Source organism: Bos javanicus, chromosome 18, assembly GCF_032452875.1.
Source record: "Bos javanicus breed banteng chromosome 18, ARS-OSU_banteng_1.0, whole genome shotgun sequence".
In the NCBI taxonomy this organism is placed as follows: Eukaryota; Metazoa; Chordata; class Mammalia; order Artiodactyla; family Bovidae; genus Bos; species Bos javanicus.
In genome coordinates this window covers 16,945,729-16,973,035 of record NC_083885.1, presented here as the reverse complement: position 1 = coordinate 16,973,035, position 27,307 = coordinate 16,945,729, and the positions used below count along the sequence as shown (strand labels likewise).

At 41.8% G+C, this 27,307-nt stretch overlaps 1 protein-coding gene across 2 annotated transcripts in view; it reads right to left on the bottom strand.

The window, feature by feature from the left end:
* Positions 1-64: 64 nt before the first annotated feature.
* The window catches only part of LONP2 (lon peptidase 2, peroxisomal), an 84,600-nt gene continuing 57,357 nt past the window's right edge, over positions 65-27,307 (bottom strand). The window contains exons 12-15 of one of the 2 annotated variants that reach the window (XM_061387105.1): positions 13,484-13,626; positions 3,938-4,145; positions 3,310-3,500; positions 65-479 (exon numbers count right to left, since the gene is read on the bottom strand). In XM_061387105.1, the coding sequence (XP_061243089.1) occupies positions 258-479; positions 3,310-3,500; positions 3,938-4,145; positions 13,484-13,626 (764 nt within the window). In that variant the 3' untranslated portion in view covers positions 65-257. Of the gene's footprint in view, positions 480-3,309; positions 3,559-3,937; positions 4,146-13,483; positions 13,627-27,307 lie in introns of those variants that run through there. The other variant, XM_061387106.1, reaches the window with a different exon arrangement.

Here is a 27,307-nt window from a genome sequence, read left to right as displayed (position 1 = left end):
ACCGCAAGAAAACCACTGTTCCGTAACTTGCCAGGGACAGTAATGAGCCCATGCAAGACAAGAGTTCAAGTCCAATTTAATCAATTTATTAAATTAACATTTCTGTAATAAACACTAGCCACCACTTGAGTGAGGCTTGTTACTGCTGTGATTACATTCACAAATCAGGGACATTCTGCTTTACCCCTATTGGTGTGAATAAAATCATGTCAGTACCTTTTGGCACTTTGTAACTTAAAATTCTGTTGCGATCTGGGCTACAATTTGCTATTTAGGAGACCAGGTCTGGCCTTGACAGTAAAGCCACCGTCAAAAGCTGCATTAAGAACTTCATCCAGGCAGCTTGCTGTGATGAAACTTAAATCCTGCTGGACGTTGGCTGGGATTTCTTCAAGGTCTTTCTCATTCCTCTGAGGGATAATGACGCGCTTCAATCCCGCTCTGTGCGCTGCCAGCGCCTTGTCTTTAATTCCACCCACCTGTAAAGAGAGAAGAACGCTAGTAAGGCTCATTTATGATCATCCTCAGGCCTTGAGATAAACCCCGACCCATCTTTCTTTCATTGCTATTTTAAAACATCCAAATCACCTTCCATTTCCTTAGAGCTTGAGCTGAGAAAGCCACTAAAAAGGTTAATAGTATATTGTCTACATTTCAATTAGCACCATACTAAATCCTATTAATGGAAAATTCTAAACTTTTTTTTTTTTAAATTCTTAATTTTTGACAGGTATGAGCCCCTCTTCTGTCTATGATTCCCTTTTCTATTTCTATTCCTTTCTGTACTCACATCAGAACCTTGTTTATAGGTAGCTCAGGTGTCTGAGGTCACCCCAGCTGTCTAGGCAGAGGCTCTAAAGTGAGGACCCGGGGCCTCCTGCCGACCAGGGCCAATCTGCAGTCATGAGTGAACCACGACAGAAGCAGATCCCCCCGCTCCAGTCAACTTTCGGATGACACACCGGGCTGGTATAGTGACCACACAGTGAGAGTCCCTGGGCCAGAAGAGCCCTACTAAGCCTCTCCTGAATTCTGCCCCCCAGAAACTAAGAGTAACTGTTGTTTTGGGGTGGTGTGTCTGCAGCAATAGGCACCACATATAGGTAACCCCTGGAGACAGCCCTTGGACGCCATCCCCACCTGCTGCACTTCTGCCATCCTACCTGTCACTCTCCTTCCAGGCTTTTTCTTTATGCTGCTGAACTACACTTTCAAGGTTCCTTCGTCAGAGAGAGTATGAGATGAACTGAGTCCCTGAACGTATGGCAATGTCTATTCTGCGTTCACACGTAACTGACAGTAAGGCTGTGTATACAAGACTTGATTAAAATCATTTTCTCTCAGGGTCTTAAAGGTGCTGTATATCTAGTGTCATCAGTGAGTAAGCTTTGTCCTTGGTGACTGGAAAGTCATGAAGATGCAACCCTTTTTCTGAGTTGGTCCTTTCAAAGTGAACACAGCCTTCAATTCTAGGAAATGCCCTGTTATTTCCTTGACCATTTGTTCTACTCCATTTTCTCAGTCTAGTTAGATGCTGGGTCTGTCAGATTTTTTTCTATTTTTTTCTGAATGCTTCTTTGAGCAATTCCTAAAACCATCCTTTTAAATTCAAGAGCTTTGTCTTAGCCTCTGTTCTTGAATTATGTTTTCTCTAGGCTTGGCAGGTCTTTTTCTTAAGTGCTGCTGCTTTTCTCCATGTCTCATGCAATAATTTAAAACTGAAGACTTCCTCAGAGCTGCTGTGGCTGTCCTCCCCCGGGGGGGGAAAGCCTTTACCTGGTGCGATGTGCTCTGAGTCAGGGGACCTAGCAGAGAGCTGCTTGTTCTGTGGAGATCTCAATGAATGCCCTGGTTTTTGTTTCCCATCCCTTTCCTGTTCTGGTCTGAACCTTCTGGCTCTGAGCCAGTGCTTTTCACCAGGTTCCTGCTGGGAAGAATGTCTCTACCTCCAATCCTGTTACATCAGTTGGGATACTTCTATCTTCTAGAAGTTGGCTCAACTTCTAGAAGAAGTTCCCCACTGATTGATGGCTCCCCACTCATTTTTGACCATTAAAATTTATTCCTTCACTTAGCTTACCGTTTTGAACTAGGAAACGAAAGAGTTTATGGTTAGTAAAGCACTTGCTCATTTCCTTTTAGTAGTACAGCTAGTGTTAACCACCAAGTCACTAGAAATGCAATAGTTTTGGGGCAATGTGAAGAAAAGAGATCAACATTCCTTTTGAGTATAGAACATAAATACAGTTTAGGATATGACTTCCTGGTTGAATTAAGTTTAAAAACCCAGAGAACTGAGAGCATTTTTAGTGATCTTAATTGGTGATTCTATGACCTACTTCCACCATTACTTCATTAAAGCAGAGGTGTTCTCAGAATAAAGAACATTTCTTTTTTTCTCAGTTTGCTATCAAACCTGCCAAAACTTTAATGTAGACTGGTACTGCTACCTAATGACTTAAACCTCTAAATGATCTCTCAAGGTTTATGCATTTTTCAGTGTTTTTATAAGTAGTTACCATATAGGCTGGAGCCCCAAAGCCTGGTATGTACAGAACTTTTTCAACATTTAGCAATTAAGAATGGTTAGTCTCTACTACAAACTTCCATCTTGTACTACTTCTTTTCTATAAAGTTTTCTATCAATCTATCAATTACAGTAATCTAAGTTATCTATAGGAGGATAGGAGGGCTCACAGGAATTTCAAAAGGTGAGAACTGGGCTTAAAGTTTAAGAACAGCTACCGTTCAGGACTGCCCTGGTGGTCTAGTGGTTAAGAATCAGCCTTCCAACGCAGGGGACACAGGTTTGATCCCTGGTCAGGGACCTGAGATCCCACACGCCACGTGAGGTGACTAAGCTTGCCGCCGCAACTGTGAAGCCCACGCACTCCCCACACTCCACAACAAGGGCAGCCCAGGCGCTGCAGTGGAGACGCGCGCAGCCAAAATAAAACACGCAGACACCATCCTACTTCACACATACACTATGTATTTAACAATTCATTAACTAGAACAAAGCCTCAAATCTTCGTCTAAACAGCTAATATTTCTGGTAACCAGACTGGTATTTTTTCCTGTCAGCAAGTTTTCTTTTTTAGTGGAAGGGAAAACATGGGGAAAATGGTCAGTTTTTCATTTGATCAAAATGTTAAAATTTGAACTGCAGATATAAAAAATATGTGTTTAAAACTAAGCCATTCATAGGAAGATGGCAAACCACTATTAATTTAGATTTTAAAATACTATTAATAAAAATTTTAAGTTAAAAAATTTAAAAACCATATAAACAGACTTTTTCATACTTACTGGAAGAACAAGACCTCGCAGTGTGATTTCACCAGTCATGGCTACATCTGAACGCACCAGCCGCCCACTGAAAAGTGAGGCGAGACAGGTTGCTATGGTGACTCCAGCAGATGGTCCATCTTTTGTGACAGCTCCAGCTGGGAAGTGCAGATGGATGTCTGTGTTCTCAAGAAGATCAAAACTTCCAGAAGCTTTAAGAAAGGGAAAAAAGATTTTGATGTAGAAAAATTAAACCGGTTTTCTCTTTCTCTGAAAAAAGAAAATCAAAGAGATAAAAATGAATGTTTGGGGTAAATACATCCTTCAAAATATTAGTGGGCAGTATAAGTGGGGGTGTGGAAGAACAGCTTCATTCTATTCCAAGTAGAAGGAAAATCAAAACAAACTCTTGGAATCAGTTTCCAGCTCAGGTTCCAGTCAAACAGTCCTCAGCTGGGAACTAGAACTTCCACTGCAGTTCAAAAGCAAAGGTCTGTGCTTTAAGGTGTAAGTGGTCACTTAAAGCTCTCCTTTATCTCTGTTTCAGAACTGGGGGATACCTCCTGGGTCATGATCCCAAGGCTCTTCTTTACCCACAGCTTTGAGCACGCCCCCCACCCCTGCCCCCACCCTGGGGCGGGCCACTCACCATTGGTCAGATGGTATTTCTTGGCATTGCTGCGGAGCCAGCTGATAGCGAGGTGGGCAGACTCCTTCATGACATTCCCCAGTTGGCCGGTCAGAGTTAATTGGCCTTCGCCATCCATCCGACTTGCCTCCACGAACATGATTTCCCCACCTAAGGGAGTCCAAGCCAAACCGATCGCCACTCCTGGTTGACTCAAACGCTCAGACACCTCGGGAGAAGGAAGGAAAATGAACAGTAAGGTCAACAAGAGCCAAATGCTTTTCAGGCTGACCTAATCACAAAGGCAGGCTCCCCCTCAGAGGACCTGAGCATACGCTGCACCTCAAAGAACTTATTACTGCCCTCAATTTGGAGTCACACAGGCTTTCTGCCAAATCAGGAGGTTTGGCATTTATCAGAAACAGTTTTACCTTAAAGTATGTATGAATGACTTCGATGCTTAAGCACCACATGCCCTAATTTTCAAGGAACAAACACAATCATTTTATTTACCTCAGTATTTTTATTAGGCTGCATATTTAAAAACACTTGGTGCCAAACTTTATTTCAGGCAATCATGAAATTGCTACCCTCTTTTTAAACATGCTGTTGAGAACTGTTAGCTCCAGAGGCCAAGCGTGAAGGTATTTATTAAAACCCCTGGACTGTACTTCTCCGCCACTCATCTTTACTTTTTCCTTATTGCTGCAGAGATACTGTAAAGTGCTGGGTCTTCTCTGTGTGCTTGGAGACCCACCATGCTGCCTCACTGTCCTTTTTTTTTTTTTATCCCCAGAAGCTGTCCATATAAATCTGAACAAATCCAAGACACAGCAATCTATATTAGATCAACAAATCCGCTTACTCCCTCGCTAGTGTTGAGAATAAGCTCTCACTGCCATCATCGTGTCACTCAACAGAGATTACGAGCCAGATCGGTTAGCACATCCAAGTTATGAAAACATATAAAAAGTAACAGTTGAAAAACAATCATGTTAACTTTTACTGCACACGCTGAGCCTTCAAATTTCTTTTCCTATAGAAGCTATGCATGTTAGAGGAACTGGGCACAATATATCCACCCAGCACTAATGCAAGCATGAGATTTTTCCACTGAGAGGTAACCTTCTCTTTAAGGTGCAGCAGAGTCTATAGGATGAGTTTCCGGTTAAAGGGCTGGTTGGGGGATGCTCCATCCTTTGCCAAGGGGCTTAGATGCTGAAAATCCTGATTTTAAATGGATGTGTGAAATCATTTGAAGCTATTGGGCATTTATTTTTAATAGTGAACATAAAAGCCTACTTTCAAAGTTGGTTTTATATTTAAATTTAAATTTTATATATGATGATAAGTTAGACACTGGCAAGGCCAGGCTGCAGTAATGGCTGAGTTGACGCTGTGCACCATGGATTCCACCTTTGCATCTGTCCTGTTCTGTATCTATTCAGGGAGAAAGATGCGAAAGGACAATGTGCAGAAGATCAGTACCATTTAAGGAAAACAGAAACAACGATTTATACAAGTGTTCACAAGGCTTGTTCTTGCTAATGTAAGAGCAATTCTCTATACCTGAATGACACCTAGTGGGTGGGAACTTGCCAGGGGTTCCTGTTTTCACTTCATGGCTCTTTTCTAGGGCTGAGTGACCCGAACCAGCCCTATTATCCTCAATATACTTAATCCTGTGCTAATTTAACAGAAAAAGCCATACTGCACAGCTGTTAGCTATAAAAAGAACAATTCCCCCCTTTTAAAAATAGCTGAATCCTCAAAACTCATTTTGTTAAAATAATGTGCCCGAAGAATCAAGAGTAAGATTCATGCTGATTATCACATTGCTTCAAGAAGCCAAGCCAGTTTCCAACACGCTCCATTTACTGGAGAGTCGTGCTGCTCTGGGTAGAAGTAACTGGTATGTAGTTCACTGAAAGGCAGGAGGGTAGATAAGTACATGTGGCCAAACCAAAACCATGCAGGCTCAGAATCATGTATTCTAGCTTGATGACAAGTGTTCTAATAGTAACCTGAGAACGGGACTAGTGACAAATCTGTGTAACTCAACCACATACAGGGGTGGGGAATTGAGGCAGGAGTTGCTATCAAACCGAGAATCTCGCCACCAGGCTAGTAACACTCATCTAAGACAGTCAGGAATCCAGGGGCTTCCCTGGTGGTCCAGTGGTTAGGAATCAGCCCTCCAGTGCAGGGGACACAGGTTCGATCCCTGGTTGGGGAACTAAGACCCCACATGCTGCGGCGCCACTGGGCCCTCGCGCCTCAACTAGACAGAAGCCCACCCACCACAATGAAGAGTATAGCAATTAAGACCCCATGAAGCCCAAACCATATATATATAGTATTATATATTGGGGGAAAAAAAAAAAGAACCTGTAACTCAAGAACTTGGAGTCATACTCTTCAAAGTCATTTGTTCTGAAATAAACAATTCTCTTAACTACCAAGCATCCATTTTCTCTGTATTTTTCCCTCAGAAATAGTGAGTAGAAGTAAATATGAATTTAAAAGATGAGAGATATGCTCTTTCTTGCTCCTGAATGCAGTTTCCCAGCCATCTTAAACTGTGTATAGAACAATTTGTATTTTATAGAATTCCCTAATGAGATTCAAGACAATAATTTCAAAACTGTATCTACTGGTGCTTTGCTACCAGTTTCTAACACCATTAATGGTTTGTAGAATCATCAATTATATTAGGTAAGACAGGCCTCAGCTTGATGCTTAGGACATTTATCCCTTTAAATGTCAAACTGGAACATGAGTGTCTCAAGTTCATTTGTCATTCACTTTTCCCTTCAAACTGGTGCTTCAGTTTCCTTTATCTGTTAACTAAAGCTTGTTCAAAGAAACGGTCAGTTTCTTCTGTAACAATTCTATCAATCATGTAAATATGCAAACTGAGGAAATGTTTAAAATATTTAATAAAGTTAATGATATGATATGTCTTATAAAGTATAGTTGCATTCCTAACACTTCAGTGATAGCAGTGTTTAAGGAGCATTTGAGCATCTGCTGCTGCTGCTAAATCACTTCAGTCGGGTCCAACTCTGCGACCCCATAGACGGCAGCCCACCAGACTTCACTGTTCTTTCCTCTTGATTAACTCAATAGTGATATTTATTGATACTTGACTGAAATAGTAAATACACGCAACTCTTTGTGACCCTTCCAAGTCTAGACCAACATGTGCAGTTTTAACACCTGGTTAGTTACTATTGTGGCTATTGAAGGGATGAAATTTTTCCTTCATCCATCGGGGCTTTACTAGCATCTGGCTCCAGGCTCCATCACAGATCATAGGGATAGCAAACCAAAACCTCAGGGCCGTGACAGACTACCTGCCTAACCACAAAGAATAAGGGGTCACTAATCCCCCAGCACGGGGAGTGCGACAAGAGGATCTAGCCAGCGCTTGTCTACAGAGAGCCCCGCAGAGGCGAGGGCCCATGTCTGGGGTGCTGGGACAGGTGTCTGCTGGGAAGAAAAAGGCCAGGATGCCTTTTCACAGCAGAGAGGCCAGCATGTGCCAAGGACTCAAGACAGGATAATATCGTGGGCCTTCTCTCCAAAGACAAGCACGGCGCCTCACTAAACGCAAAGCCTGTGCTGTCAGACGTCTGTGGTATGTGTACAGGTTTGCCCCGTGGTGATGGTCACACCACACGACAGTTTCTTTTATAGCTCATACAGCATACTTTATGCTCCTGCCAGGGCTGTCACCACAGCAGCTCTCCATCTGCCAACTTCTGTAAAGTCTTTGGAGGAATATCTGATGTTTCTAGTTGTAAATGTGTTTCGGCAGCGTTTCGCTTGCAGGGGCCCTGGGGTCAGTCTCTGGAAGCAGTGTGACACAGCCCCGTCTGGCCCGACACCAGTGCTGCTGAGAGCCAGCCGCTTTCAGATGCTTCCAGTAAGGAAGGCCTTTCCTTGGCACAACTGACTGGTGGTGGGCCAGGCGAGCGCAGCACCGGTACAGTCTAACAGGGGTGTGGGGCACGGCAGGCCTGAATCAGAGGGGTGGAGGAGGAGTTTACTACCACGACTCTGGGCATTTCCTCAATGTTTACATACCCTGGTTATTCCTAGCAGCTGATTGTGTCTGTCTGCAAGGGAAGCACGTGGATGGAATCTCCTGGAATTCACCTGCCATCTATTCAGGATGCTTTTTAAAATCTCCATGTCTAGTCTCTTCTCTGTATTACTGTTTTTTCTAAGGGTAGTGACATCTGGATAAGGACTTTTCATATACCATGGACGCTTTCATACTCATTATGAATGGAGTCACAAACACTCAGATGACAGATTGTCAGGATTAGCAGACTGGACCAAACAGACTCATGGCTTGGATGACTGGTTTTCTGCGACTGAAAATCAAATGCATCCTGGAAACCCTAAAATTTATGTGTTCTTCTGACTGAGTCACCATATTTGCAATTTGTGGGATTAAGACAGCGATCCCCAGAGGTATATAGGAACTCTTCATATGTTGGTTTTTTTTTGGGGGGAGGGGAGTATGAACTGCAGGATTGTATAATATTTATATAATGTATCTAATTTGTATGTATATCAATATGGAGATATATACATATATGTATATGTGTGTATCTAATCATGTGGAGGCTTCTCTTGGCTTCACTATGATGATAATGAAAGTAAGATTCTCATCTCACCCCAAAGAGGTTCACATAATCAATAAAAGTAATCATAACCAAGTTTACCATTATTGATAACAATCTCATAACTGACTAGCTCAGTAAGATTCAACAGCTGGGCCCCTCCTAAATCCTCCATATCTGGATCCAGGCCTGCTCTGAGGAGGTGATCTGAGAAGCAGTCAGGGAGAAGGAAGCCTAGGGTGCCTGCACCTGCTTCACTCTCTCCCATTTTTAAAAGCTCATAACGCAGGGAGATCTTTTATTTTTAAATGGATTTAACTGATCTTGTTATTATATATGAAAAAGTGACTAATGATACTGTTCCTAAATTTGAAATCTAGACGAAGTTTCTCATTTGTTCAGGAACTCCTTTTTCAACACGCCGAGAGAATTCTAAAGGAATGTAACATGAGCAGAAGTGTGCCTTCCTGTCATTCCTCCTCCCTGTTAGTTTGCTAGGTCAGTGACGTTTTTTGGTACTAACATATTTTTGCAGACTCATCTTCAATAAAAGTAAAGCACAGTAGCCATGAAATTAAAAGACTCTTGCTCCTTGGAAGAAAAGTTATGACTAACCTAGACAGCATATTAAAAAGCAGAGACATTACTTTGCCAACAAAGGTCTGTCTAGTCAAAGCTATGGTTTTTCCAGTGGTCATGTATGGACGTGAGAGTGACTATAAAGAAAGCTGAGCGCCGAAGAATTGATGCTTTTGAACTGTCCTGTTGGAGAAGACTCTTGAGAGTCCCTTGGACTGCAGGGAGATCAAACCAGGCGATCCTAAAGGAAATCAGTCCTGAATATTCATTGGAAGGACTGATGCTGAAGCTGAAACTCCAAAACTTTGGCCACCTGATGTGCAGAACTGAGTCACTGGAAAGGACCCTGATGCTGGGAAAGATTAAAGGCAGGAGGAGAAGGGGACGACAGAGAATGAGATGGCTGGATGGCATCACCAACTCAATGGACATGAGTTTGAGTAAACTCCGGGAGCTGCTGATGGACAGGGAGGTCTGGTGTGCTGCAGTCCATGGGGTCACAAAGAGTCGGACACGACTGAGCAACTGAACTGAACTGAACTGAAAGTACAGTAAGGGATGGTGATGTTATTAAAGCAAATAATGAGGCTTATAATAAAAGTCACAGGGACTTTTACTTTTGTGACTAGGCATGGGTCTATGTGTTTTTAGGGTACACGGTGGTTGCACAAACTAGTATTTTTCATTTTTTTAGCATGTATGAAGCACTATGGTGGGCTTCCCAGACGGCACAGTGGTAAAGAGTCTGCCTGCCAATGCAGGAGACTCGGGTTCAATCCCTGGCTTGGGAAGATCCTCTGGAGAAGGAAATGGCAATCCATTCCAGTATTCTTGCCTGGGAAATCCCACGGACAGAGGAGCCTGATGGGCTACAGTCCATGGAGTCACAGAGTCGGACATGACAGCACAAATGCATCCACACAGGTACCATGGTGGGTACTTTATATACGTTAACTCACCAAGCTCTAAAAACTGACACACAATTACTCCCTTGCATCAGATGGCGCCAGTACAGTCCCGGGGGAAGGGTTCATCCTGTGAGTGACAGGCCTCTTCCTCCTCCTGCCAAGACCCGTTTATGGTGGCTGGATTTCCCATCTTCATATTTTGCCCACTTCCTTCTATGTTCAAAACCACTCTTCTCCCTCCTGGCCACCCTGAGTCCCACCATCATCCTAGCCATCTTCAGCAAGTACCTGAGACTCATGCAACCTGGTTTCTTTGTCTCTAAACACCCCCTTGACCCCTAAACATACTCCTCAACCTAACCCAGCCACCCTTTTCCTGGTTCTGACTGCCAAGAGCAGCCATACAGCCTCTGAAATCTGAATTCCACCACTCCCTTCCCTGACCACTCACTTTCTTATCCTTCCAGCTCACTTGTATTCAAGACCACCAACTCTATCCTCATGTTATACACCAGCTCTGTCCCAGCTTCACCACTCTCTTTGGGCACCGAGACGCCTCTGTTCCAGTGTTATCACCTCTTCCTTGGCCCTTTCTCCATCATCCGCCGCACAAGGGATCCTCATCACAGATACCGCCTCCCATAGCACTTTGCCAGAGACTCTGCTCCCGGGGTACCACCTCTCTCTCCAGCAAACTCAGTCCAACTCTATGGGATTCTTCTGATTAGCAAACAGGCTGCCATGTGTAACCCCCTCCCTCTGACCTCCATTGTCCCTTCCAGCCACCTCACTTGTGTGCGGTCCATCAGAGTCGAACTGCAGAAGGAGTTCCCGGCAACCTCCTTCTGCTCCGCATGGTCCAGACCCTCTTCACACACTCATCCCTCCCTGTGAACCTGCTCTGTCAAGGTCGCCCACACCCTCCACGCTGTCAGATCCAGGACACAGACAGCAGACACACCCACACGCTCCTGCTTCCTGAGACAGTTTCCTCTTCAGTTTTCATGGCGGCACCGTATCCTCGTCCTGCTCTTACCTGATGGCCTGCTCCTTCTGTTTCTCTCTGCTGTGAAGGCTCCTCTTCTCCTACGTGACCCTAACTGTTCAGGGCCTCTTCCCAGGCTCCCTGCTCTTAATGCCGTATCCTTTTCCCAGGACTTTAAAACTCCTCCATTTTCTAACAACTCTATAATTTATACCTCCCAGTCCAAAACAGAGCACCACAGTTGGTAAGAATAGAAGTGAAACTCTGAGGTAGAGCAGGTATGCCTTTATGTTACATTGCTGTACTTCAAGCAATTCTTTTGCAGCAGAGAGGAAAGGGCAGGAGTCAACTTGGCTGCAGGGTGTTCTAGGCGAGGGGAAAGAATGCTGGATTTGAGTTGGCAGACTGGCTTCACTAACTGCACCTTCCGTGACTTTGCATGATTCATTTATCACACACAGGTTTTTCCTGTGTGTAAAATGGATGACCCCGAGCACAAAGAAAGCCCTTGTGGATAATAAAGAAATGTTCCATAAATCTTTATTTCATAGATGCAAAAGTTGGGGCAGAGGGTGATGGTCATCAGACCACTAGAGGTAGAGAAAGAAACCCCCTGCACCAGCATAAATTTTCTCAGCTATGGAAAAGATGAACAAAATGTTCCAAACTCCCAGACACCGGACCTTCTATTCTAAGATGCTATTTATAGATGGGAAAATGGCTACAGGATTCGTGTTGGTATAAGTGTTCATATGTAATAGCTCAGATGCTACAAAAAGAATAAAATCATTTTTGTAATGATATCAAACAGAGCTGTTAAGCAGTGTTTATAAAATTTCTCTTTTCTGTCCTTCGGCTCTTTCTCCGCTAAAGCTCCAAGAATGTCAGCAATGTTTCCAAACCTAACAGGAGCAGATGTGGCTGGGAGAGAAGGGTCTATGCAACAGAAACAAGGAGCCATCCTTTGTTTTTATTAACTGCTCTGGTGTAAATTCCCAAAGAACAACTGACACAGGCTGTTCTGAAAGCCAAGAGCAAGAAGCCCGCTGGACATGCAGGAGCAGAACCTGTCTCCATCCTCACTCACAAAATCACTGGGTTTACTCGGAACAGGAAACAGCTTTCTCAACTAAGATAAGCTTTGCTCCACTTCTTTCAACACTTCAAAATTTAAATCCACAGTATCTTAAGGATGCAAATAACCAAAATAATGTTTCTGATTCTACTGTTCAGGACCGCATTTACTGTCAAATGTGCTCTGTTCTTGTAGCTGATCGCTTTGTAGAGGCTCATTAGCTAAATGATCACCTCAGAGTTTAAACAGATAAACAAGACGGCTTTGGGAACTATTTCCCCTCAGTTTTAAGATTTGAGGAAATTCATATTTACTGGGAGTGGTTTCAAATGCTGGATGGGAGACTGTCTTCTGCTTAACTTACCAGATATATTGTCTGAAATTTTTTTCCCCTTTATACAGAAAAGGTGATGGGAAAGCTTCTGAAGAAAGGTGCTAGTAAGTTCAGTAGTACATACATATTTTTCTAGTAACTGCTTCATCAATGTTTATATAAGCATCCTATGAAATACATCACCATACCTCAGTAATCACAGCTTCAAATACCTATTTCCACCCAGTTGCCTTGACTCAGTCCTGCTCCCAGGCCTTTATGGCTTGGCATCCCACTATGAGGCATGGTTAGGGGAGCAAGAACAACACAGAGCTGGACTTGCACGTGGATTTAACCTGAAAGGAACTAGTAATAACGATGGAAGAACAGATCCTGAAAGATGTCATCAGGTCTGCACTAGAGCAGCCTGAAGCTAAAGCCAGGCTCATGTCCTTAGGTATTATGTACTAGGCTGTTTCCCTACTGCCTTCTGCCAAGCCTTTGATAGCACAGAGGAAGAATCCTTAATTAAAGCACATAAATAGGAATATAGAATTTCTAAGGAGGGGTCAGAGACACTGTTCTTAAAATGGAACTGAATGAAAAGAATAAGATCAGACTGGGTTTCTAAAAGAGCACCCAGGCAGGGTCTCTGGGGCTCTGCAAAAGCCATATGTATTATCACATTGTGTTGTGTTAAGTTGCTTCAGTCACGTCTGACTCTGCAACCCCAAGGACTGTAGCCTGCCAGAATCCTCTGTCCATGGGATTCTCCAGGCAAGAATACTGTAGTGGGTCGCCATGCCCTCCTCCAGGAGATCTTCCCAACCCAGGGATCAAACCCACATCTCTTAGGTTTCCTGCACTGGTAGGCAAGTTCTTTACCACTGGTGCCACCTGGGCAGCCCTATTATCACATTAAGTACCAACATTTAATACTAGAGAGAAAACAATTTTCCAATCTGAAGACGAAATTCAGCCTCACCAAATAGCCAAACCTATTTCTTCCCCAATCTATCAGGCAACCAACAGAGTTAACAGGTGGGTATCAACGAAGAAACAAGAATGCTCACCTCCATTTCATACATAGGGGGCCCAAGGATGTCTTTCAGAGCATGGAAGTCAATCAAAATTGGCATTTCAGGTGGGAGGGCCAAGTCGGTAGTGTCACTGACAGGATCGGATTTTCCATCTTCTAAGAGGTGTTCTTTGCAACCTAAGGGAGAAAAGTTTACTCAAGAACACTCAGAGATGTACAGGATGAGAATTCATTATCAGCAAACATCAAACAGAAGCTCAGTGGATTTCTAGTAGTTCAGTCACCTTTATTCATGTATTGAGGCACAAAAATTCACCCTGTGTACCTGTGGAACACAACAGAAGAAACAGTCTCTCAAGAGCCCCTGAGAATGGCACAGTGCGTCGCTCTGTTCAGTTACTCTTACTTGCTTGTCCTCATCTCCCCCAGGCAGCAACCTTGCCTGTCTTCTTTTCAACCATTATATTCAGCTAAGAGCAATGCCTGATACTACTCAACTGCTTGCCCTTAGAGGCCAGACACTCAAGGGTCAGATGCACAGATCAACGTGTACAATTCTCTGTGAAATCAACACAATTTAAACTGTTCAAGCCCTTCTTCAGAGGAGTTCCATCAGCTGTCCCATTTCTATCGGGCAACGAGAACTTGGAAATGACAGAACCCATAGAAGCAATGCCTCTTGCGTAAACATACAGCTCAACTCCAGGGTTACTATTTTCCAATAAAAACAAATATAATTGTCAGTGCCTGGTAAGAGAACATGAAGCCTGGCTTGAAACCCCTATAATAATGGACCATTTCCTTTACCTGCCTAAGAGCCCTGGTTGCTGACATCTTGTCAAAGGACTGACTCATTGTGGTTGGGATTAGACATCCGGGGAACAGGAGCCAGCTGCCCTAGAAGACCTTCTCTACTGGTCTTTGTAATTTCAATCTGAGTAAAGAAAAATGTTACTTACGTCTATAGCCAGAAACCGAAAATGAGAAGAGGTTTAAAAATGCACGAAATATCTGGCTCTATTCAGCTTCATTCCCTGCTTTACTTTTCCTTTAGTTCTGTCATAATTCTTCTAGCTCTTGTTCTGTCTCACAAAGTGTTTTAAAAACATTTTTCCTTTATTACTTTCTTTACATACACCCTTCCTTCTGGAGATGATTACTGTATGTATTAACATACAATACATGATAATTATAAAGTCACCTAAACATTGTATATTCCATATGTATTTATTCTAGCTTTGCTATGATCCTTCTATTCTGATACATCATGAATTTAAAAGTATTATTTTCTACTAACTCTTTTCTTTTCAAAAGTGATTACTGAATACATTTAATAATATTAGACCTTAATTTTAGACTCCAATGATAACTGGACACATCCTGGAGTGTCCCCAAAAGATGCCTGTGTCTTGCGGCCTTGTTGTAAAGTCAGGGCGAAGGCCTCTGTTGGCTTACTCTCCTGCTGGACCCTACAGGGCTCCTCTTCAAGACTGAATCGTGAGTGAAAACGGACAACAGCTCAGACTTTTTCCTACCTGCTGGCTACTTGACTTTATACAAAGAATTAAAGAGAAAACTCTGTAGACTGCAAAGTGCAATGCACACACAGTACCCCAAGTGTGGGTGTTAACTTACAGATAATCTCACAGTCCTACTTCTGCAATGTCACTTGATCTTTGGCTCAATCAGATTCTGAGAAGTCTTCCCTGATCTTTCCAACTTCTTACAGTGCTTACTTATCTGTTCCACAAAATCGAGCAATTCCTGGGTTACTCGGTGGCACGTGGGAGATTTTCTGCCTGCTGCTCTGTCTGCAGCAACATCAATGATCGAGGGTGGGAAGGCACTTAAATCTACAGTTTAGCTACACACAGATCTCAGAGCAGAACAGAAAGCAGGTGTCATTGCTTAATTAAAATTAATGCACAGAAAAAAAAGCACTACTGTCTAGGGTTACCGTACACTAAAAATGAAGGGCTCTGAAACTCTAGCTGATGCCTAGAAGAGGCTGAAGTTTCTTTAGCCTGTTGTGTTTTGTGTCGGGCTTTCCTGAGATCTGATTACAGTTGCCAGTCTGGAATTCACTATCATAGGAGGAAGGAAAACTGCATGGGTGAAAGCCAATCCACATTTATGTAATCAATGCTTTGGGACATCCCATCGCTTTCCAAGTGGAGTAGTGAATTCAGTGCTTTGAGCACAGAGGGGGTGGGGGTGGGGAGAGCTACTTATGCGACTAGACCTTACAATGCAAAGGATGGCCATTCACTCCAGGCTCTAGGCACAGCAGCTGGGTGATGAAAAAGCAATAACCTTAAAACTAATCTGTGCTTTGAAATGTTCCATCATGGAACACAAGCCTAGAGAACTAAAGCTTCATGTCAAGGAAATGGTGCCAGCCAATCAGGAAAGACAGGCTGGCACCAGATTTCAAGAGCCATCTGCCGCACCTTTGATGTTGTGTAGTTGCTGGGTCGTGTCTGACTCTTTTGTGACCCCATGGACTACTGCCCACCAGGCTCCTCTCGGTCCATGGGATTTTCCAGGCAAGAGTGTTGGAGTGGGTTGCCATTTCCTCCTTCTTCAGATTCCTCCTCAGGAATCTTCCCGACCCAGGGACTGAACCCGTGTCTCCTGCATTGGCAGGTGGATTCTTTACCACTGAGCCACCAGGGAAGCCCCTACTGTACCTTGCATAACACAAAGCGAGTAAGGAAATGTATGTAAGGAAGTGTACACAGAGTGTACACTTTGATTCCTCATTAAACGTCATCTCACCAACATGCCATTCCAGGAATCAGGCCCAGGTTAGAGCTGAACCCTGAGTCCTCGAATAAGCTTTCAGTACTCAACTCAAATGCCCCGTTCTCCCTTGTCAGAAGGGATCAGCACCAAGAGAAGACAGTGGCAGAGTCCCTGGGACTCATAATTGGCCTTGCCCCAGATCACAACATTCATGCCAGATGGACTTTCTAAGGCACAGCAAACAACAAGAGGACAAGGGCCCTGTCCCACAGATCCTTCCTGCTGGAACTGCACAGTTAACTTTCTTCTATGCCCTTATCTTGGGGTAAAACAGTGGTTCTTAACACATGGGTAACAGTCACATGAAAAAATGATTATTTCACCAAGAAGCTTTTTAAAAAAATAATATTTATTTTTATTTATTTATTTGGCTTCACTGGGTCTTAGTTGCAGTGAGGATCTAGTTCCCTGACCAGGGATTGAACCCAGGTCCCCGGCACTGGGGTCTTAGCCACTGACCACCAGGGAAGCCCAAGAAGTTTAAATTATAAAAGCCAAGTTACATTTTCTGGTTACCAAATTAAAGTAACCAATAAAGTTTAAGAAATGACAAACATTTCTTCAACATTAAAGAGAATGGAGAGATCTTCTCAAATACTACTGCTTATGGAAATATAAGTTGATTCAATCTTTCTGGGAAGCCATTTGTCAATATATTGAAAGTTCCCTAAATATTCATAATCTCACACTCAGTGATTCTATTTCTCAGGAACCTATCTTTAACTTTAAACAAATGTTTAGATAACAAATCTACTCACTATAGCACTATTTTTAACAGCAAAAAATTAGATCCAATATAAAGATGTAACATTAGGAGCATGATTAAGTAAACTGTGGTACACCCATGGATCTAATAAAATACTATACAGTCACTAAAACTGCTTTCTAAGTGTTCTTTTTTAATAATTTTTTTCCCTAAGTGTTTTTAAGTGATGGAAGAAAAGCCTTCTCATGTCATGAATCTTACTAATATAAAAGTATATAAGAATGAAGTTATATAATCCAAAATGTTAATACAAGCTGTTCCCTGAGTTATGAGGTTAAGATTACATGATGAGATAGTCAATAAATAAAAGTCTCCAATCTTGGCTCTGGCTTCCTAGTTGGCCTTGAAAAAAGCTACTTTACCTCTCCATATCTGGTTTTCCAATCAGTAAAACCATAACTATTATAGTAACCCTTAGAGAGTTGCTGGGAGAATTTGATAATGCTAAAAGCTTTACTATGCATAAATGAAAAACTGAATTATATAGAGCAGTATTTAACACAGACTTCTAAGACCCACGTGTCTTATTCCATAGCCCATTTCACTGGAAGAAAACAAAATGCTTTCTGCACCCCAACCCCACCCAGGGTCCCACAGCCAGGGCTTTGACCACACATGACCGTAGGGGATGACATAAATTATTTTTTCTATTCTATTTAAGAAAATAGAAAAAGACACCAAGACTCAAGACTCTGCCCCATGTTTCTCCTCAGTATTATCAGCCTGTCCTGAGTCTAACTCAGGACATAGCCAGGGTGGTCAGGGCATAACCAAGGGGCTGAAAGGCATGAAGGTGGCAGATAAGCAGACAGGACCAGAGGCTGAACCCGCAAGGCACAAGCTCTGCCAGCACAGCAAATGTGGACCTCGGTACAGCAAGGGCGAAACTCAACGTCACCACAGCTACTACCAAAGGATACTCTATAGCTGAGAACTCCTGGGGCGCGAGGGGTAGCGGGTGGGTGTCGGCCTTCCAAAGCAGCTGTCACCAGGACACCATCAGGTGATACTTCCCAACCACTTTTCCCATCAGAGGAACACGATTTACATAAACAAGCCCTAGCACCAAAGAATCACTGTGGGAAGGAGGGACAATGGAAGGTCCTAAGAGAGGAGGAGGACAGGAGGAAGAACAGGGGTGTAATACCTCAGCAAAGTCCAGTAGCTTTCTTGTTTGTTTAAAAAAAAGTTTCTTACCTTTTGAACAAATCTTGCAGCAAATGGTGTCTCTGAGCAAGTGATCCAACCAAGGGAAAGTAGCAGAGGCCAGGAACAGGTACCAACACCAACCGCTTACTCCCCAGAACGTGGCAGAAAGAAAAATCCACCCTACCACACACAGCCCCAGGTTATCTACAATCATCTTTACTCAAGACAGAACCTTGCAGGTATCACTTATTATTCTCCATATTCTGCTTAACTTGAAGCATATGCTACACTCAATAGCCCACTCTCATGAGTTCAAAAGCTACATTTTGTGGTACAGACATAAAACGAACCCCTTCTTCTAGATTATGAAAGAAAAAGCATTCATTTTCATGAATAAAGGTTTTTTTAACTCATTTGGGGTAGGGATGGAGGAGAGGATGGGGTGTACAATACTGTTGACTGCAACTAGCAATCAAGTAACAGGGGTGACTCAGACACAGAGGGTTAATTCTCCAAAGGAACAAATGCTACCTGTTCCTGTCATACTAATACGATGTCTCCAAGAACGTCCAGATCTCATTCTGAGGCTTAGCAGAATTCAGCAAGTGTCAGGAAATTCGAGTACAGGATGGAACCATGATCCATTAAAATTTAAGAACTAGGCAGAAAGTAAAAAGTCTGGTCCAATCCTTCATTTTATACTCCAGGAAAGTGATGGAAGATTGAGCAAATCTCCTGACGTCCACAGTAAATCACAGACAGCCTCAGGACTCTGGATGTCCGGTTAAGGGCGCACTTTGTTCTACCTGAAGTCGGGTTGAGGAAAGCTGCCTGTAGCTCAGGAGTTCCTTGACAAGTAGCCCGGTGGCAAATTTAGAGGTTAGATTAATTTTTCCTGACTGAAAATAATAAACTAATCTGCCATCACATACACATTCCCTTCTATGACTGTTGTCAGAAAAAACCGTGAAAGACTTAAAAAAGAGCAAAACACAGATTACTGGGCAAGCGGCCCAATGCGTCCTTCCAGGCCATGCCTTGGTGCCTTGCAGCTATCTTCCTGTAAGCTGTAGGAAACTAACAGTAACAGAGATGATTCCTGTCCACAGAAATGAACAAGTATTTTGTCCTCTCCCTTTCCCAAGAAGCTGGTTTTGCAAATTAACTTCAGCATTCCTGATCACCTATATAGATGTTTATGTTTTGAATTCTCCATGGAACCAGATCTTACTATGATTGATCTTACTGGTTCTCTCATTAATATGAGTTCATTTAAATCTTTAACATGTGTTCATTTTATATCTGTATAACAGTGATGATTTTGCCATTAAACATTATCCTTTAATACTGAACAAAAACAAATCTTTCTAAAAAGTGACCAATTCCCACAGGAGTCAACCCTTAAGCTGACATGTTTAGATTTAAAGACTTTAGGGCCTCAGACAGATACACCAAATTGCTTTAGATACAAAAACATGAACTTCCCATTTTCGGTATTCCTGATTTGGGGGAGATCTTCAGAAACATCCAGGAGAGGCACAACTGATCCTCTTTATCTCCAAGAGGCCTTGGAGTCAGACAGCTTGGATTTGTGGTCCATTTCTTACAAGTTGGTATGATTTGGGGAAACTTCCTTTTTCTGGGGATAACTCTCTTTATTATGAGAATATGTATGTACATACTGTTGCATTTTAGCCACTTGAACTGTACGATTTGGTGGCATTAAATACATTCACAATGTTGTTGCAGCCTTCACCACTATCTATACCTGAAAGTTTATCATCTGCATATAAACTCTGAACCCATTAAATTGTAACTTCCCATTCTTTCACTCCCACATCCAACTGGCAACCTCTATTCTACTTTTCTGTCTCAATGAATTCGCCTATCCAAGCAACTGCATATTAAGTGGACTTCTATAATATTTGTCCTTCAGGGTCTGGTTTGTTTTACTTAAGCTTAATATTTTCTAAGTCTAGTCATGTTGTAGAATATATATCAAAAATTTCCTTTTCATAGCTGAATAATATTCCATTATATGCAGACACCACATTATGTTTATTCATCTGCTGATGGACACTTGGGGTGTTTTCATCTTTTGGCTATAGTGAATAATGCTGCCATAAACACTGCTATCATTCCTGCTTTGAACTCTTTTGGATACATACCTAAAAGTGGAATTGCCTGGTTACAAGGTAGTTCTATGTTTAACTTTCTGAAAAACTGATGGACCGTTTTCCACAGCAGCTGCACCACTTTATATTCCCACTAGCACTGCACAAATGTTTCAATTTCTCCACAACCTCACCGATGTGTGGCTTTTTACTTTCCATTTTATTTCATTCCAGCCATCATACTGCGTATGAAGTAATGGCTCACTGTAGTTTTCATTTGCATTTATCTAGTGACTAACAATGACAGGCATCTTTCCATGTGCTTACGGGCCATTTGCCCATTTTCTTTGGAAAAAGTGTCTATTTAAGTCCTTTGACTATTTCTGAACTGGGTTGTTTTTTGTTGGTTGAGTTGTAGGCGTTCTTTATGCATTCTGGATGTCAATCTCTTGTCAGTCACATAATTTGCAAATATTTCCTCCCATTCTATAGGTTTTTTTTCTTACTTTCTTACGTCTTTTAACGCACTAAAGTTTTTCATTTTGATGAAGCTCAATTTACTTATTTGCTTTTGTTGCCTGTTTTTTGGTTCCATATCCATGAAGTCATTGCCAAATCTAACGTCATGAAGATTTCCCCACTGTTTTATTCTGGATGCTTAATAATTTTAGCTCTTAAGTTTAGGTTACTGATCAATTTTTAGTCAACTTTTATATATATTATAAGGTAAAGGTCCAAATTCATCCTTTTGCATGTGAATATTCAGTATTCCCAGCATCAGTTTGCTGAAAACACTTTGCTTTCCCTACTGATCTAGGCATCCTTATTAAAAATCCACTGACCACATATGTGAGCCTTTCTTTCTGTTCTATTTGTCCCTCTGGCTTATACATGTCTGTCTTTATGCCAGGACCATACCACCTAATGACTGTAGCTTTGTAGAAAGTTCAAAGTCAGGACATGGGCGTCCTATATTTTGTTCTTTTTCAAAGATTGTTTTGGCTATCTGGGGCCCACTGAAATTTCACATGAATTTGAAGACTGGCTTTTCTATTTCTCTGAGAAAGGATGTTGAAGTTTTAGAAGAAAGACTGCGTTGAATCTATAGATCTCAACAATGTTAAGTCTTCCTATTCATGAACACAGGATATCCTTCCATTTACTTGGGTCTTAAAAAGTTTCTTTCCATCAATGTTTTGTAGTTTCTAGCCTACCAGGCTTTTGCCTCCTTGGTGAGATTTATTCTTTAGTATTTAAGTTTTTTAGATATTACTGTAAATGGAACTGCCTTTTAAATTGCATTTTCAGACTGTTAATTTCCCTAAGCCCTTTAAGCTCCATTTCCTCATCTGAAAAGAGAGAAATGGTATGTACACTGCAAATAGTTGTTATAGGAATAATGGATACAGGATATGTAGGAATAATGAAATCATAGTATAGCTTCTAAGGTTAGGCTTGGAGCTGTTCAGCCTAAATTAAAATCTGACATTTACTAGCTGTGAACCTTGGGACTTTATTTAATCTTCTGTGCCTTAGTCTTCTCATCTGTAAAATGGGCCTAAAAATAATATCTATCTTATAGGATCATTAAGAGGATTAAATGAGTAAATACATGTAAAGTGCTTAGGAAGGAGTCTAGCAAACAGCAGGAACTTTATAAATGACAGTTAGCCTTCTTGCCTGAATTATCACAGAGCCTTCTAATTTGGTTTCTCTTTCTAGTTTCCTATTATTCATTTTATTCACTCTTTGTAAATGAATTTTTCAAATCACGACTCTAATTACACTATTTCCAGACTTAAATATCTTTACTAGGTTTTCATTACAAATTAAACAAATTAACTTCCAAGAGTTGCATTCAAGATCTACCATCATACAGTGTCAAATTACCTTTCTAATCAAAGCTCCCACTGGAATGCCTTTTAAACTGAAAGAGTACATAACCACCACCCATAACTCGACTAACATTTAAGGAACACAATCCAGGATAAGAAACTTCACCCTAGAGCCCCTACCTGCAAAATGTCAGATTACAGGAACTCTAATCTTACCACATCAATTCATCACAAGTGCTTCATACGAAACAGGTATTCAATTATGGTTTGCTGAATTATTCTGAATTTTCCTACTGCATTCTTTTTTTGAAAATGTTATTGGAGTACAGTTGATTTACAATGTTGTGTTAGTTTTAGGTGTATAGCACAGTGACTGCCTATAACCTTAGTAACATGTGTGGACAAAGGACAAGTCACCAAAACACTTCATCACTACTTGATTTGCCAAGAAATTACCAGATTTTTAATGCTGACTTTGTCAAGTAAATATAAAGAGTTTTAATAAATGAAAATTTACGCTGTAATACAATTATTACTGAATGATTAAATTTTTTCTTGAAAGTTGAATCCAATCACACTGGGCTCCTGAATCCCGAAGCAGAGGCAAAATGAAACTTACAGACTGGCTCAACTGTACTTGTGTGCAGAGGGCAGGATGTGTGCTACCAGGTGTGTTAACAGGAAGTTGGCAGAGGTCGTGCACGGACCAATGAATGGGAATACTGTTTACATCTCAACTCCTCAGCATACATGGGAATGTAAACATGGATCCAGATCCCATTTAGCTATAAAGGAAAAGATTTGTATGGCTGTAGTTATAAAACCAAAAAAAAAAAAAACCTGAGTAGTCTACTTTAAAAATTGAGATGTGATGCTGAGATTATAAGTGACTTTGTTATTTCTTACAAGACAGGAGAAGTATGTGCCTCAAAGCTAAACTGACCATAGATAAAAAGCATCTAAGAGCCTTCTCTTAGGAAGGCAGAAAGGGGAGAACAAAACTTCTAAAAACAATTCAGAAAAACCTGAATATCTTCAACTATATAATTTGTCTGTCAGTTTCAGGTTAATCTTTTCCAGAAAACCATCTTCCTAGCCAGAGGAAGAGTGCTGAATGCAACTGAGACTCAAGTTACTGACCCTGGCTGCCAAGGCATTTGTGCCTGCATATTTTCAATCTGTTTTTCTTTCTTTCTTTTTTTTTCAAAAAGGAACTAGTCATAATGGAGAAATCTGTGGATCAAATGCCCAGAAAAACCTTCATGCTAGCAATAAAGTCTTTCAAGCCCTTTCTGCCAATACTTTCTTCATTATTTGGGGGATCTACTAAACATTTCTATATAATAACTGTTGAGATAAAGATGGACATTATGATTGTGAACCATTTCTCATCTATTCATGAAAATAAAGAACATCAAAAAAGGTTATCTGGAAAACTTTCCCCCCCATCTATTTCAATGAATTTTGAGATGTAAATAAATGACTATTTTGTCTCAATTTACTAAAACCAAATTTTAAAAGCTACAATATTTATAATAAATCAAATGAAGCTTTCAGTGATCAATTCAATGCCTCTACAGCACTTTAAAAACCAGCATTTATCCCACATCTAAATATTATTTGTTTATATCTACCTCCCCCAATGGACTACCTATTACAAATTCTCTTTCATTTCCTGCCCAGAATCCAATCTAGAACCTAGCATATCGTAAGTGTTCAGTGACTGTTAGTTGACTCATTGAATAAATCAGTGCTATACAATGGTCCAAAACATACGACCCTAACCTTGTACCAGACGAGAGAGCTTGTATCCTGTCTCCCAGGGATTTTTTTTTTGTGTGGCATTAATAGATCTCATTTCCTGTGTCAGAGATTCAGAAAATAGTCTTGGGGAACTACTTGGATTAGCAGTTAAGAAGCGGAGACCGTCTGTAGCTTTTTTTAAAGTAGGTATTATTTTACTACCTTGTAACTTAAGGCTGGTTTTGATAATATATGTCAATGCCACCCAAAAGCCACTGCAACTTCCTACATGATTCATTAAGTGGAACAATGACTTTTTAATTCGTTGTCAATATCTGATTTTCCTGTTTCCATATACAGTTTAAATAGCAAACATTTACTTGTCTCTTATCATATGTAACTAGGGTTTTTCCTTTATTCCAGCTTCCTGACAGTCTACATAGTCGAACAAATCTCTCTTAAACCAGGCCAGTACTGAAGAGGGAACAACCAGTGAATCAGCATAAGCATCAGAACAGAATATAGAGTATCTTCATGATACGGGAGTACATTCCAACATGACATTTTCATCTCAACATTAGAACGCCACTTGGTTTTGGATGTTTGGACACAACATACTGCCTAATATCCCTACAAATGTGAAGGATTTAGCATAGAAAGTCTTAATCTCTAAATTTAATTGGATCTTGGTTTGCAAAACCCAATTAGCTGTAATAGAACCCTACAAACTCCCAAGACTTCAGAACCACCAGCAAGCCAGGCAGGTGCCCTGGGACTGAAACTCTCTCTTAAATCCATATTCCTTAACAGTTAACCTTAGCTGTTTCTTTGACTATTAGAAAACTTTATTTGTCCTGAGTCACTAATACAGTCAAAGGAAAGATAAGCATGAACAGATGAAGAAAGACTTTACTAAAAATGCAAAAGTGAACCAAAACTTTTTGGCCCTATCTGTGCAACCTGGGTCTTTAATAAGAAATCAGCTCAAGTTTGATGATGGATATTCAACAGTACAAACTTAAATGCTGGCTTAGAAAAACCCTTCTGATAATAAAGTGTCTTAGACTGTAATGACTATTGAACTGCTACAGCCTTTTAAGACAGTAAATTCTGTAAGGATGAGCAGAAATTCTCAAAGCTGCGCCGTTTAAAAATTAGGAAAATGTAGACCAATTTAAATTCAGCCCCCATAGCAACACTAAAACTGTGGCCTGTCACACTCTGTTCAAAGACCTCTTAACATCAGATGGAGGCATTTTTTCAGAAACTGAAAATCGGACTTCTGAGTATTATTGTAACAATCTAAAATAAACAGCTCAAGCATCTGGTCTGCGGTTTTGGGTTCAGAGGCAAGCACACAAATTACTCTCTCTTTTTTGTTCTAACACTAGCCAGAAAGGAAGATACGGGATTTAGGTTAAAATGTTTGAGGATTTTTATTTGTAACTGGAACCAAGTAGTAAGAAACGACTCAATTACCCTCACTTCATTAAAAACAGCTAGCAAAGTTTTTATGTGCGAAAGCAAAACAAACAAGAACAGTATCAATCAAGTCCACCCTCATGAAAAGCTGACTAAATAAGGGTTGTTTCAGTCGTTACTAAAGAATCACTCATCTGCTTGTGGGTCTCATTAAGCTTTTCTCCCCTCAAGGCCTACCCAATTGTGCTTATCTGTTTTTGCCGCACAGCAATTTCCACTATTAACAACCCAAACCACAGGTTTCCTTTAAAACTCTAAACAAACTATTTTAATCTTCAGGAATGGGGGGGTTGTATTATCAGAAATGAAATGTATAATAACTTTCTTTAAAATAAGTTAAAAAAAAAGTCTGTGTGAGCCAGCTTTCAAGACGGTCCCCAGCGGCCCTACCCTGTGGAGTGCCATCTCTCTACGAGGATAGGCAGGTGTGACCCACGGAGCGTGGCAGAATGAGGATTATAAAAGCCTGCAGCTTCTGTTGCGAGCTCTCCATTTCTTCCCTAGCACAATTCTCTCACTAACGGACGCCAGCAGCCATGTCCTAAGCCTAGCGAGAGGCCAATGTGGCGAGAAGCTGAACACCTGGCCATCAGTCAGCAAGGAACCCAGGTTGTTACGTGATGTTGTGATTTTAAGAAGTATTTCTCATCTTGATCTGACCACCACTGTGGCTCACAACCCCCAAGGCCTTTTGCATATCCTAAGTATTGACAGTGATAAAGGTATCTTTCGTTATGTGAATGAGGTGACTTCCAGGAGTACCCAGGACAGTGCTGGTGGCCAGAAGATTAGAGGGCTGGAACTTTCTTTCCCACTCCCTGATTTCTGGGGAGAGGGGCAGGGCCTTAGGTTGAAGAAGTCACCACTGGCCAATAATCTAGTTAATCACAACTAAGCAATGAAGTCTCCATAAAACCCCAAAGCAGAGCTCTTTGGTCCATCTTTGGAGAGCTTCCCTGTGCCCGTCTGCTGGGCCCCAGGCTCCGTGAGGACAGAGGCTCCTTTGTTCTGGCCCTGGCCTATGTAGTTGATTCATACTCTTTAATATCCTTTCATAGTAAACCGGTAATCTACTGGGTCAAAGGGGTCTCCTGAGTTTGGTGAGCCGTTCCAGCAAATTAATGAAGGCGGAGGAGGAGATCGTGGCAACCTCCCGTTTGAGCCAGTTGGTCAGAAGTCCAGGTAATAACCTGGGCTTGTGACTTGTCTCTGAGTGAAGGGCAGTCTAGTGAGGTGGAGCCCTTTGTCTGTGGAACGGAACGCCGTCTCCAGATGGGTAGTGTCAGAACTGAGTTGAATTCGTGGACCCAGTTGGTGTCCCCGAACTGTCAGTGCGGGGAAGCATCCACACATGCACTGGACTCGGGTCTGGAACCCTTTTCAACTCACAGCCACGTCAGCGAGCCTGGGGGCACATCCGCCTCGAGCTGAACCTCCACTGGCTACAGCTTGACGAGAACCTCACAAGAGGTCTCAAGCCACAACTGCCCAGCTAAACTGCTCCTGTGTGCCAGACCCACAGATACAGTGAGATGACAAATGTTTGCTAACTTCTGGGGCACTAAGTACAACTTTTGCCTTACCAAGTTTTGGAGGAATCTGTCACACACACTGAACAATGTAAAAATCCAAAAGATAAAGGGACAGATCCCATTTGGACAGAAGACTGTTGCAAGAAGTCAAAGACAAAAGAACTCAGCGAAAAGTTACACAAAGCTCAGAAGTTACTTCCTGAAGACATTATTATACATAGTGTTTTCATACGGAGAAGGCAATGGCACCCCACTCCAGTACTTTTGCCTAGAAAATCCCATGGACGGAGGAGCCTGGTAGGCTGCAGTCCATGGGGTCGCTAGAGTCAGACACGACTGAGCGATTTCACTTTCACTTTTTGCTTTCATGCATTGGAGAAGGAAATGGCAACCCACTCCAGCATTCTTGCCTGGAGAATCCCGGGTACGGGG